Genomic DNA, 12,070 nt, shown 5'->3' with positions numbered 1-12,070 from the left:
GCTGTGCCTCTGGTGTAGGCCGGTGGCTACAGCTCCGATTCAACCCCTAGCCTGGGAACCTCCATAAGCCGTGGGAGCGGCCCAAGAAATAGCAACAACAACAACAACAACAACAAAAGACAAAAAAAAAAAAAAAAAAAAAAAGATAATAGATTGAAAACATTTTTACTATTTTAAAATTAAGAGCCTTTTTTTTTGTTTGTCAACAACACACCATAAACAGCAAAGTCAAGCTACAGAAGATATACACAGATGCCGGGAAACACAACTGACAAGGGAGTAGCATCCAGAACATACAAAGAATTCCTATAAAATTTCTAAGAAAGAGATAAATGTTCCAACAGAAAAACTATTGAAAGCCTTCTCAGAAAAAGAAATCCAGAAGGCTAATGAATATGGCAAAAGGTTCCACTTCACTAGTAAAAAAGGAAATGAAAACTAAAATCATAATGAGCTTTACTTCATACCTATTCAATGGGGAAAAATTTTAGTCTGAAAATCACACGTTGGCAGATTGGAGCCACCACAACACCTAGGCACTGCCACACTGGAAACATAAATTCTTTTTTTCTTTTTTTGGTCTTTTGAGGGCCCCATGTGTGGCATATGGAAGTTCCCAGGATAGGGGTCAAATTAGAGCTACAGCTGCTGGCCTACACCACAGCCACAGTAACTGGGAATCCGAGCCGCATCTGCAATCTACACCACAGCTCACGGCAATGCTGGATCCTTAACCTATTGAATCAGGCCAGGGATCAAACCCTCATCTTCATGGATACTAGTCAGGTTCATTATTTCTGAGCCACAATGGGAACTCCTAGAAGCATAAATTCTTATAATCACTTTGGTATCACAGACTGAATGATTAGTGCAGTCAGGACTTAGAAAAGTTTAAATGCAGCACTCTTAAGATCAAGCCATCTCACTTAATCTTTGTATTCTCAGAGTCTAATAAAGAGATTCTCAAACTTTTAATGTAAACAAACCTTTTTAGAATTGAATTTTATGTTTAAAATTTCCTCATTTGAGCCCCTAGCCTGGAAACTTCCATATGCCTCGAGTGTGGCCCTAAAAAAAAAAAAAAACAAACATATTATTACTTTCCTAATAAAAAATAAACTACTTAATATCAAACTATAGGGATCTAGTTTAATAAATGAGAGTATGTCAAAAGAATAGAATATATTGGGGGGTAGGGGAATGTGCTTCGGTTGCGAGATGGAAATCCTGTGAAATTGGATTGTGATGGATCATTATAGAACTACAGATGTGATAAATTCATTGAGTAATAAAAAAAGAACAGAATATATAGTTAATAATGAGCATGTATTTGAAGAAAGTTTGATGCTATGAAAAAAAAAGTCACAACCAATATCAAGTAGGGAAAAAGGAGAAATCAAAATTATATGTGATCTGTATTTTGTAAAAATACACTATTTTGAAAAGCTTTTTACAAAAGCAGGAAAAACACCAAATATTCTCACTGGTTCTCTTGGAGTTACATTACAGGTGATTTTTTTAAAAATATTCTATATGTTTATAAAGTATGAGTTAAGGAAGGAAAAGGAAAAGGAAAATAATGCTACACTTCATTTATCAAAGAAAAGGTTTAGAAAAAAAGGAAAGGAGGAAGGAAGGAAGAACTCCCTGCTTTCCTGCTTTAGAGACTAAGGAGTATTAGGTATTCCATTTGCTAAGCATGAAAGTCTTCTTTCACACATCTGCCACACATCAAAACTAGCTCTACTCCTTGACTGTCAAGTGTCAAGTTGCCACTCAGGATTAAACTTGTCTTCCACTCACACACGCATATGGACTCCACCTGGAAGGCTAGAAAAAGCCTTTCCCATCTCTGCACGACAGAAGGAAAGAGATGGCCAAGAGCCCCAGCCTCACAAAGAAACGCCTTGTACACTGCAGTTCACAAAGCCTCGTGTTTACCTTGCGCACTTTGCCCGGAGTACTGGGTGCCAGTCCTCGCCGCTTGCTGGGTGTCCGGGGAGTGCTGCCGTACAGCATCTCTGTCTCTGTTTGCTTCTTGTTCTTCAGTTGCTGTGTGAAAGTCAGAAGCAACAGTGATAAATCCCAGCAGGAAAACAGTCTGGGATAGGAGAGGCAGGGCCAGAAATCTCATGCAAATCTCTATACCCACAGCTAAAAAGAGCTGCCATGAGCTACCACTTCTGCAGCCAACCCAAGGCCCTGGCAGCAACTTGACTGCTCACACATGACTATCTTCCCTCTTCCCAAATAGGATTCACTTACTCTCTCCTGCTTGGCTTTCTCTTTCTCCAATCGATGCAGCTCCCACTGTTCTGTTACATACTCCATGAAGTTTTGTCCATTCACCACAAATGCCTTTGCATGCTCCTGTTCCCACATTTCAATTTGTGTTTTCAACTCTTCTTCCAGCTGAGACCAGAAACAAGGACATACTAATTACTTCAAATCTTTGGTGTGAAGCCCAGAAAGAAATGATTCTCCCTCTCCAGAGTATCATTAGCCTGGCTTCAGGAGCTGCACCCACATGGGAATAGGTTGGAGTGGCCAGAAATCAAAGTCTTAGGTTAGTCCATTCATAATACACCTGAAGATCAGAAAAGTTAAGAACCCAGAGCCTGACCACGAAGTTCTGGAGCCTGAAGTTGGAGGTGGCACTGGGGGAGACCGGCAACGTTACGTAGGCAGTGTACACTAAGAATAGCACTCTCTGGGCTCCAAATCTGGAATCTACCTCTTACTGGCTATGAAAAGGTGGGCAAGTTACTTAAGTTCTCAGTGCCTCAGTTTCCTCATCTATAAAATTGGAAATAACAATCTCAATCTCATAAAGATGTTGTGATGATTAAATAAATTAATAAATGGAAAGTACTGGAGTTCCCATAGTGGCTCAGTGGTTAACGAATCTGACTAGGAACCATGAGGTTGCAGGTTCGATTCCTGGCCTCACTCAATGGGTTAAGGATCTGGCGTTGCCTTGAGCTGTGGTGTAGGTTGCAGATGAAGCTCAGATCCCACGTTGCTGCGACTGTGGCGTAGGCCAGCGGCTACAACTCTGATTAGACCCCTAGCCTGGGAACCTCCATATGCCACGGGTACAGCCCTAGAAAAGACAAAAAAAAAAAAAAAAAAAAAAGAAAAGAAAAGAAAGAAAGTACTTTGAAATAGTAACTATTCATTCAATAAATGCTAACTATTATTATCATTAAAATAGAGAACAGTGGAGCTCCTGCTGTAGCGCAGCAGCATCAGCGGCGTCCCTGCCACACTGGGATGCAGGTTTGATCCCCAGCCTGGCACAGTGGGTTAAGGATCCAGAGTTGCCACAGCTGTGGTGTAGGTCACAACTGTGGCTCTGATCGGATCCCTGGTCTGAAAACTCCATATGCTGTGGGATGGCCCCCCCCGCAAAAAATTAAATAAAACATAGTAATGAAGTCCAAACATTTTCTCAAAAGGTTACTTTGTGTTATAGGCTGAATTATATCCCTTGCCAAATTCATATTAACTCATATTTGGAGTCCTAATCCCCAACATCTCAGAATGTGGCTTTGTTTGGACATGGAGGTAATTAAGTGAAAATGAGGTCCTCAGGGTGAGTCCTAATCCAACATGACTAGTGGCTGTTATGAGAAAAGAAAATTTGGACAGAGACACATACAGAAGGAAATCACGTGAAGATACAGGGAGAAGACAACTAGCTACAGCCAAGAGAGAGGCCTCAGATGAAACTGACCCTGCTGACACCTTGACCTCAGACCTCTAGCCTCCAGAATGGTGAGAAAATACATTTCTGTTGTTAAAGCCACCTAGTCTCTAGTACTTTGATATGGTAACCCTGAAAAGCTAATGAAACTTGAGAACAGGTTACTTATACTAGGAGGGCCCAATATATAGTTATTATCCCAGCCTAAGCTTTGGAAGAGGAGACAGGGAGCAAAATGATTCAATGCAAAGGATAGACAAAAAGTGAGATATTCTGTATCCAAGCACCAAAAACTGTTTTAGCAACAATATTACCTTTGGGAGTGTTTTTTGGAGCTTGGCCCGCTGCTTTTCTTCTTTTAGAAGATTTCCTCCACGATTTCTAAATCGACTTGGATCTGAAACTTTTCTCTGTGAAAAATACATTTTAATTAGAGTAAATCCCAGACAGACTAGTCACTTCTGCTAAGAATCCTCACTATTGGAGTTCCCCACATGGCTCAGCAGAAACAAATCTGACTAGCATCCACAAGGAAACAGGTTCAATCCCTGGCCTTACTCAGTGGGTTAGGGAGCTAGCGTTGCTGTGAGCTGTGGTATAGGTCACAGATGCACCTTGGATCCCGCATTGTTGTAGCTGTGGCATAGGCCAGTAGCTATAGCTCCGATTCACGCCCCCCCCCGGCCTGTGAACCTCCATATGCCTTAGGTGTGACCCTAAAAAGACCAAAAACAAATTAAAAAAAAAAAATCCTCACTCTCAGAAATGGATACATATTTTTAAAGAGACCTGAGAGCTCTGCATTCCTTTCCACTCTTAGTAAAGTGAGAAATGGTGGCTTTCTAAGGCAAGGGAGTGACATGTGAACCCTCCCAGATCTATGAAAGATCAAATACTGGGATGCTTGAAAACTACTGTTTCTTTTTTAATCTAGAAAGTAAGACAGGGAGTGCCCACTGTGGCTCAGTGGGTTAAGAACCCAGCATTGTCTCAGGGGTTTGATCCCTGGCCTCAATCAATGGGTTTAGACTCAACATTGGTGCAAGCTGCGACTTGGATCCTATGTTGCTGTGGCTGTGGTGAAGACCTTCAGCTGCAGCTCTGTTTCAACCCCTAGCCTGGGAACTTCCATAAGCTGCAGGTGCAGCTGTAAAAAGAAAAAATTAAAAGTAAAACAGGATTTAATACTTACTGTACAATGTCACTGGCTCCCTTCCTTGGTTCAGAGGTCCCCAGTAGGAAATGGGATATATGGAGGGACAAGGGGGTAGGTCTACACCCAGGAGGGCTCAGTGGTGGCACTCCCACTTGCCCACACTCTTCCTGCATATTGACCCAATGCAGCTTAAATGTGCTCAGTTACATGGTTTATAGACCAATCTGATTTTTATGAAATTAACCCTCACAAAATGGACAAAAAAATAGAAGATGTTAGACTTCTTATTCTTTTGAATTTTGCTGGTTTTTGTTAATCTACACTGTGTGCAGTAGCATATCAGAACAGTAATATAAGTATATAATTTGTAAATATATATTAGATGAATACACTCAAAAATGAGGTAGGTAATCAAAAAAGTTTAGAAACAATCTTGACAATTTGGGGGCCAAACTGATAAATGAATTCTATTTCCCTTCCAGACTGTTTGATTAGTAACTGCCTATAAGCAATAATGAAAGGGAATGGTAATTATTTTCTTATTTTTTTTTTTTTTTTTTTTTGTCTTTTGTCTTTTTTGTTGTTGTTGTTGTTGTTGTTGCTATTTCTTGGGCCGCTCCCGCGGCATATGGAGGTTCCCAGGCTAGGGGTTGAATCGGAGCTGTAGCCACCGGCCTACGCCAGAGCCACAGCAACGCGGGATCCGAGCCGCGTCTGCAACCTACACCACAGCTCACGGCAACGCCGGATCGTTAACCCACTGAGCAAGGGCAGGGACCGAACCCGCAACCTCATGGTTCCTAGTCGGATTCGTTAACCACTGCGCCACGACGGGAACTCCTAATTATTTTCTTATTTTTAGTTAAATACTGGCATGTAAATAAGAGTTGCTTATTTGGCTCTTTGTGTATATAGATATTTAAACTGAGGTATAGTTGATTTACAATATTATATGTTTCAGGTGTACAACAGTGATTCACAATTTTTGAAAGTTATATTCCTTTTGTAGTTATTATAAAATACTGCCTATTGGAGTTCCCATTGTGGCGCAGTGGTTAACAAATCTGACTAGGAACCATGAGGTTGCAGGTTCAATCCCTGCCCTTGCTCAGTGGGTTAAGGATCCGGCGTTGCTGTGAGCTGTGGTGTAGGTTGCAGACACGGCTCGAATCCCGTGTTGCTGAGGCTCTGGTGTAGGCCAGCAGCTACAACTCCGATTAGACCCCTAGCCTGGGAACCTCCATATGCCACGGAAGCAGCCCTAGAAATGGCAAAAAGACAAAAAAAAAAAAAAAAACTGCCTATATTCTCTGTGCCATACAATATAACCTTGCAGCTTATTTATTTTCTTTTTATTTGTTTTGCTTTTTTTAGGGCCGCACCTGTGGCATATGGAGATTCCCAGGCTAGGGGTTGATACAAAGCTACAGCTGCCAGCCTACACCACATCATAGCCACGCCAGATCCGAGCTGCATCTGTGAGCTACATAACAGCTCACGACAATGCCAGATCCTTAACCCACCGAGCAAGGCCAGGGTTCGAACCCAAAACCTCATGGCTCCTAGTCAGATTCATTTCCGCTGTGCCACAATGGGACCTCCGGCTTATTCATTTTACACATAATAGTTTGTACTCCTTCATCCCAACCCCTTTACTACCCCTCCCCTCTCCTCACTGGTCACCACTAGTTTGTTCTGAGAGTCTGTTACTTTTTGTTATATTCACTAGTTTATTTTCTCAATTCCACATGTAAGTGATATTATACAGTAGTTGTCGTCCTCTGTCTGACTTAGCATAATACCCTTTGGGTCCATCCATGTTCCAAAAAGCAAAAATTTCTTTCTTTCTTTTTTTTTTTTTTTAATGGTTGAGCTCTTTATTTTTCCCACTCCTCCTCGTTTTCAACCAGAAGTAGGCAGTAACTGAGGACAAGAAAACCTGTTCTTAAACAGCTGTGAGCTCTCACACAGTTCTCTCCACTTCTGAGTCCTAGTTTCTCATCTATAAACTTGAAGGAGTTAAACTTAGGATTCTCTAAAGGCCTGTTCAAGCTCTAACAGGGCCAGTGTGAACCTGAGAATGAGTCTCTTTGAATTTCGTGCCCAAAGTGACTCACGTGCCTCATCCTAGTCCCGGCTCTGAGCTCTAAAATGCTGTAAGGGAATTTATTTGAATTAAGTTCATCAGAAAAAAAGGAACTTGGAGTACAAACATGTGCCCCAAACCCAAGTATTTTCAAAAACCACATCAGAGCTGGAATAATACAGAATGTGAGTTGCCTTCCCCAACATCCTTTCTTCTCTCCTTCCTCAGTAACATAATCTGAATTTATCTGTGGGAGCAATTTTCCCAGCCTTGCCAGCAGTTGGTGTGGCATTTAAACAGGTGCTATGAAGAGAACCTGGGAAAAGCCCTTTGAGGGGGTGGGATGGGGCAATGCTGTCTGTGTTTCCTCCTCCACCATACTGCCTGAATCACTGTGGAGGGAGTTCTAGAACCACCCTGGACCTGAGGCTAAGACCCATCCATTGGGGTAGAGGAGTTTAAGCTGAGGAAACCTGTGGACCATGGACTGGACATACCTGCCCTGTGCTGCCGACCTCTAGACTTGCCTTATGTGAGAAACTTCAACTTACTGAAGGCATGAATTTGGGGATTTTCTTTTATATGTTTCAGCATATAAGCTTGACAAACACAAATGGGTTAACAGTAATTCACAGACTTAATGAGAAAGACACGGTATTAGAAGCCCGGTAAAGGGCAAAGGAAACAGGTCTCTGACTTCACTGTACTCTAAGAAAAACAGACAAAAACTAGGGCAGTACCTCAAACTCTAGGAAAAGCCTCCAGCTTTCTTCCCACTTCCGGACACCTTCAAAGAGTTCTTTGTGAACCTCGTAGTAGTTTCTTAACTGCACAATCTCGGCATCATGGAGCTGAAGCACATCTTCTGTGTAGTCCTCTGCAAGATATAGGCCCACAGGTTAAAAAAATAATTCCCCTGGGGAGTTCCCACTGTGGTGCAATGGGATAATGATCCGGCTTGTCTCTGTGGAAGCATGAGTTCAATCCCTGGCCTGGTGCAGTGGGTTAAGGACCTGGAGTTGCTGTGTTGCACAGGTCACAGCTCCAGTTCAGATTTGATCTCTGGTCCGGGAACTTCTATATACTGCAGGGGCAGTCAAAAAGGGCAAAAAAAAAAATTCCCCTAGTGTTCAGTATCCCAGTTTACTAATCGCTCATCCCCTAAAATGGAAGTAGATTTTTCTTCCTAATAGTAAAAATGATACACAAATAAGTGTATTTTGTGGATAATAAACCCCGGGTTTGTCACCAACAGCCTGGTCACACTAAAGACTAAGGGACTAGAGTGTAGATTAAAATAACTAAGATTCTCGGAGTTCCCATCGTGGCTCAGTGGTAACAAACCCAACTAGTATCCATGAGGATGCGGGGTTAATCCCTGGCCTGCCTCAGAAACCAAGAGATCCCTTATTTCCCAATAACATCTCCAAATGCCTATCTAAACAGGAATAGCAATTTATGCTAAATGGCTTGGACAGTTAGCCGTATCTGTCCAGTAGAGTAAACACTTTCAAGTGAATGAATATCTGCACTTGTAAAAGGCAAGTGAGCAGGCCACATGAGGAATGACATTTCTGTACTAACCAGTATAGTAAGGAGCAAAGGCTTGTCTCTGCTCCTGGCTATAAAAACACTGGTCCCAGTACTGGGCCAGCTCCACTCGTATTGCCTCGATCACTTTCTTCATGTTCTGCATTTTCAGTTCTTCCAACCGATCCACCTCTAATTGCAACTGAAACAGAGACCCGTTAAAGGTGCTTGTCATACACAATTGTACATTCATGTAAGTTTGCAAAAAAGTGTCCCCATTTTTAATAAAATTATAATACAAAACCACAGAGGTAAATCAACACTCTTTATAACAATGGTATCATAGGAGTTCCCATTGTGGTGCAGTGGTAACAAATCTAACTAGAATCCATGAGGATGTGGGTTTGATCCCTGGCTTTGTTCAGCAGGTTAAGGATCCGGCATTGCTGTGAGCTGTGGTGTACATCACAAACACGGTTCAGATATGGCATTGCTGTGGCTGAGGTATAGGCCAGCAGCTATAGCTCGGATTCAACCCCTAGCCTGGGAACTCCATATGCCACAGGTGTGGCCCTAAAAAGACAAACAACAATGACATCATAGGAGCCAGAAATTTAATAAGCTAAGAAATAACAGAAAAGATAAAAGATGAGCCAGCTACTGCCACCCTTTTCTGATGCTTATCTTAAAATCAGGCTCACTCAAGGTAGAAGCTGGTACAGACAGCAGACTTGACACCAAAATTCTGACCCAGTGCTTTTTGGGTTTCTTACCGCTTTCTTGACCTTGGCCTTTGACCCAGTCATAACTGTGGCCACAGCTTCTCTCTCTTCTGCAGGTATTTGCAACCTATCCCAGAGCTCTCGTATCTGAGCACGGAGCCCCTCACATGCTGCTTCGTTTTGTGATTTTCGAACTTCCAGCTGCAACGAGGAAAGCCAGTGGTTACAGCAAAGACAGGAGCACAGAAGACTGGCACTCTGACCTCCCACAAAGAAACATCTGTACCCACATAGAGAAGAAGACGGTAAAGAGATGTGTTTTCAAGAAATTGACTCATTGACTTTGAGAAACTTATGGTTACCAAAGGAGACAGGGGTGGGGAGGGATGGACTAGGGGTTTCGGATGCAAAGGCTGTAAAACTGGCTTGTGATGATGGTTGTACAACTACAAATATAATAAAAGTCATTGAGTGTAACATTCAAAAAAAAAAGAGATCTGTCTTCATGACTTCTGAAAGCAAAAACTGTAAGACTTTTTTTGTTTTTGTTTTTTTTTTTGTCTTTTTGCTATTTCTTTGGCCACTCCCACGGCATATGGAGATTCCCAGGCTAGGGGTCTAATTGGAGCTGTAGCCACCGGCCTACACCAGAGCCACAGCAACACGAGATCCGGGCCGCGTCTACAACCTACACCACAGCTCACGGCAACGCTGGATGGTTAACCCACTGAGCAAGGGCAGGGACCAAACCCGCAACCTCATGGTTCCTAGTCGGATTCGTTAACCACTGCGCCACGACGGGAACTCCTGTAAGACTGTTATTAAAGTAAGATCTCAAGACCTCAAGAATTAGGGTTCAAATTTTTAATTAAAAAAATTTTTTTTGGGAAGTTCCCGTCATGGCTCAGTGGTTAACGAATCCAACTAGGAACCATAAGGTTTCGGGTTTGATTCCTGGCCTCGCTCAGTGGGTTAAGGATCTGGCGTTGCCGTGAGCTGTGGTGTAGCTCACAGATGAGGTTCAGATCCTGTGTTGCTGTGGCTGTGGCGGAGGCCGGCATCTGTAGCTCTGATTGGACTTCTAGCCCCCCTGGAAACTTCCATATGGTAAGGGTACGGCCCTTCCAAAGAAAAAGAGGGGGAAAAAATTAAGGTTGTATTTCATGCAATACTATCTCATTATATTAACGAAGGAAAAAAACTGTCAGTTTTCTCAAATAGCCAGATACCACTGGAGATCCCAGGCCATAATTTGAGTAGACATTACCTGCCGTAGCAACTTCTGTAGTGTTGCAATATTTTCCAGGGATAAACAGAAGGCATCTTCATCTTCACACACCACATCTCTTTCAAAGCTTGTGTCTGGGGTGTGATCTAATTCTTCCATACACAGTATGATCTGTCTTTTTATGTCAACAAACTCCTCACGTCTAGATGCCTATAAAAGAAAATGATTACAAGATACCTAGAGGAAAGTCACATGATTTTTCAGAAGTATGAATGTGAGCATACCTTTGTTTCCCTCAAAGTTGCCACGTGCTGTCGGAACTGGTTCAGCTCTTCTAAGCTGGGAACTGAGGTGATGTCAATCTCATAGTGGGGCATGCAAAGAATTTCACACAGTTCTTGGTCTTGTTCTTGAAGTAGTTTCAGTTCTTGTTTTCTCTCCTTTTTCTGTTTTCGCATCAGTTCTACCTGAGTGCGCAAATCCTTTTCTAGTTGCAAGATGGTCGTCTCTCCTTCTTCCTGTGTGAGACAATGTACTCCTGTGAAGGTTCCAGGTGGATTTCTTCAAAGGAAGAGGACAATGAAAGAGAACTAGGGGAGTTCCCACCTTGGATCAGCGGAAACAAATCTGACTAGGATCCATGAGCACGCAAGTTTGATCCCTGGCCTCACTCAGTGGATTTAGGATCCGGCATTGCTGTGAGCTGTGGTGTAGGCTGGTGACTATAGCTCCATTTGACCCCTAGCCTGGGAACTTCCATATACCGCAGGTACAGCCTTAAAAATCAAAAAATTTAAAAAAAAATTGAAAGAGGACTAGGATAACAGATATTAGTTAGACTTACAAATAAGTTAACTCAAAGTTAACAGAATATGGCACAAAGAGGGTCACCTGACAAAGGTCTCCAATAAGGTAAGGTACCAGGGCACTTTTTTTTTGGCTTTCCCTAGGGCCACTACAGAGAAGTTCCCTAGTAGCTCAGCAAGTTAAGAATCTACCATTGCTACTACGGCTCTGGTTATTGCTGTGGCCCAGGTTGGACCCCTGGCCCTGGGAACTTCCACATGCTACAGACACAGGCACAAAAGAGAGAAAGAGACTAAAGAAAGAAACTATTCTGAAGAGTTCCCATCATGGCACAGCAGAAATGAATTTGACTAGGAAATATGATGTTGCAGATTCAATCCCCGGACTCACTCAGTGGGTTAAGGATCCAGCATTGCCATGAGCTGTGGTGTAGGTCACAGACACAGCTCGGATCTGGCATTGCTGTGGCAGCTATAGCTCTAATTAGACCCCTAGCCTGGGAACCTCCATATGCTGAAGGTGAGGCAGTGGGTTAATGATCCAGCTTGTCTCTGTGGCGGCCATAGCTGTGGCTCAAGTTTGATCCCTGGCCCAGGAACTTCCATATCCCTCAAGTGTGGTCAAAAAAGAAAAAAAAAAAAAAAAAAATGGAGTTCCCGTCCTGGCTCAGCACAAACGAATCTGACTAGCATCCACGAGAACAAAGGTTCAATCCCTAGCCTTGCTCAGTGGGTTAAGGATCCAGCATTGATGTGAGCTGTGGTGTAGGTCACAGACTCGTCTTGGATCTGGCATTGCTGTGGTTGTGGCTACAGCTCCAATTCAGCCCCTAGCA

General features: G+C 42.8%; 1 protein-coding gene and 1 long non-coding RNA gene across 11 annotated transcripts in view; one reads left to right on the top strand and one right to left on the bottom strand.

Annotated features, from left to right (window-relative positions):
• The window catches only part of LOC110261561, a 46,837-nt gene extending 37,145 nt beyond the window's left edge, over positions 1-9,692 (top strand). For both annotated transcript variants that reach the window (XR_002345815.1, XR_002345814.1), the window contains one exon: positions 9,317-9,692. This is a non-coding gene — a long non-coding RNA (uncharacterized LOC110261561). The remainder of the gene's footprint in view (positions 1-9,316) is intronic.
• PRC1 (protein regulator of cytokinesis 1) overlaps positions 1-12,070 on the bottom strand; it is a 30,892-nt gene that overhangs the window by 5,909 nt on the left and 12,913 nt on the right. For all 9 annotated transcript variants that reach the window (XM_021098988.1, XM_021098993.1, XM_021098990.1 and 6 more), the window contains exons 4-11: positions 10,713-10,946; positions 10,468-10,638; positions 9,252-9,401; positions 8,533-8,680; positions 7,689-7,825; positions 4,021-4,116; positions 2,266-2,412; positions 1,942-2,052 (exon numbers count right to left, since the gene is read on the bottom strand). In XM_021098988.1, coding sequence (XP_020954647.1) covers positions 1,942-2,052; positions 2,266-2,412; positions 4,021-4,116; positions 7,689-7,825; positions 8,533-8,680; positions 9,252-9,401; positions 10,468-10,638; positions 10,713-10,946 — 1,194 coding nt within the window. The remainder of the gene's footprint in view (positions 1-1,941; positions 2,053-2,265; positions 2,413-4,020; positions 4,117-7,688; positions 7,826-8,532; positions 8,681-9,251; positions 9,402-10,467; positions 10,639-10,712; positions 10,947-12,070) is intronic.

This window comes from Sus scrofa, chromosome 7 (genome assembly GCF_000003025.6).
Source record: "Sus scrofa isolate TJ Tabasco breed Duroc chromosome 7, Sscrofa11.1, whole genome shotgun sequence".
Lineage (NCBI taxonomy): Eukaryota > Metazoa > Chordata > Mammalia > Artiodactyla > Suidae > Sus > Sus scrofa.
The sequence above is the reverse complement of the archived record's forward strand: the minus strand, read 5'-3'. Positions and strand labels throughout refer to the sequence as shown.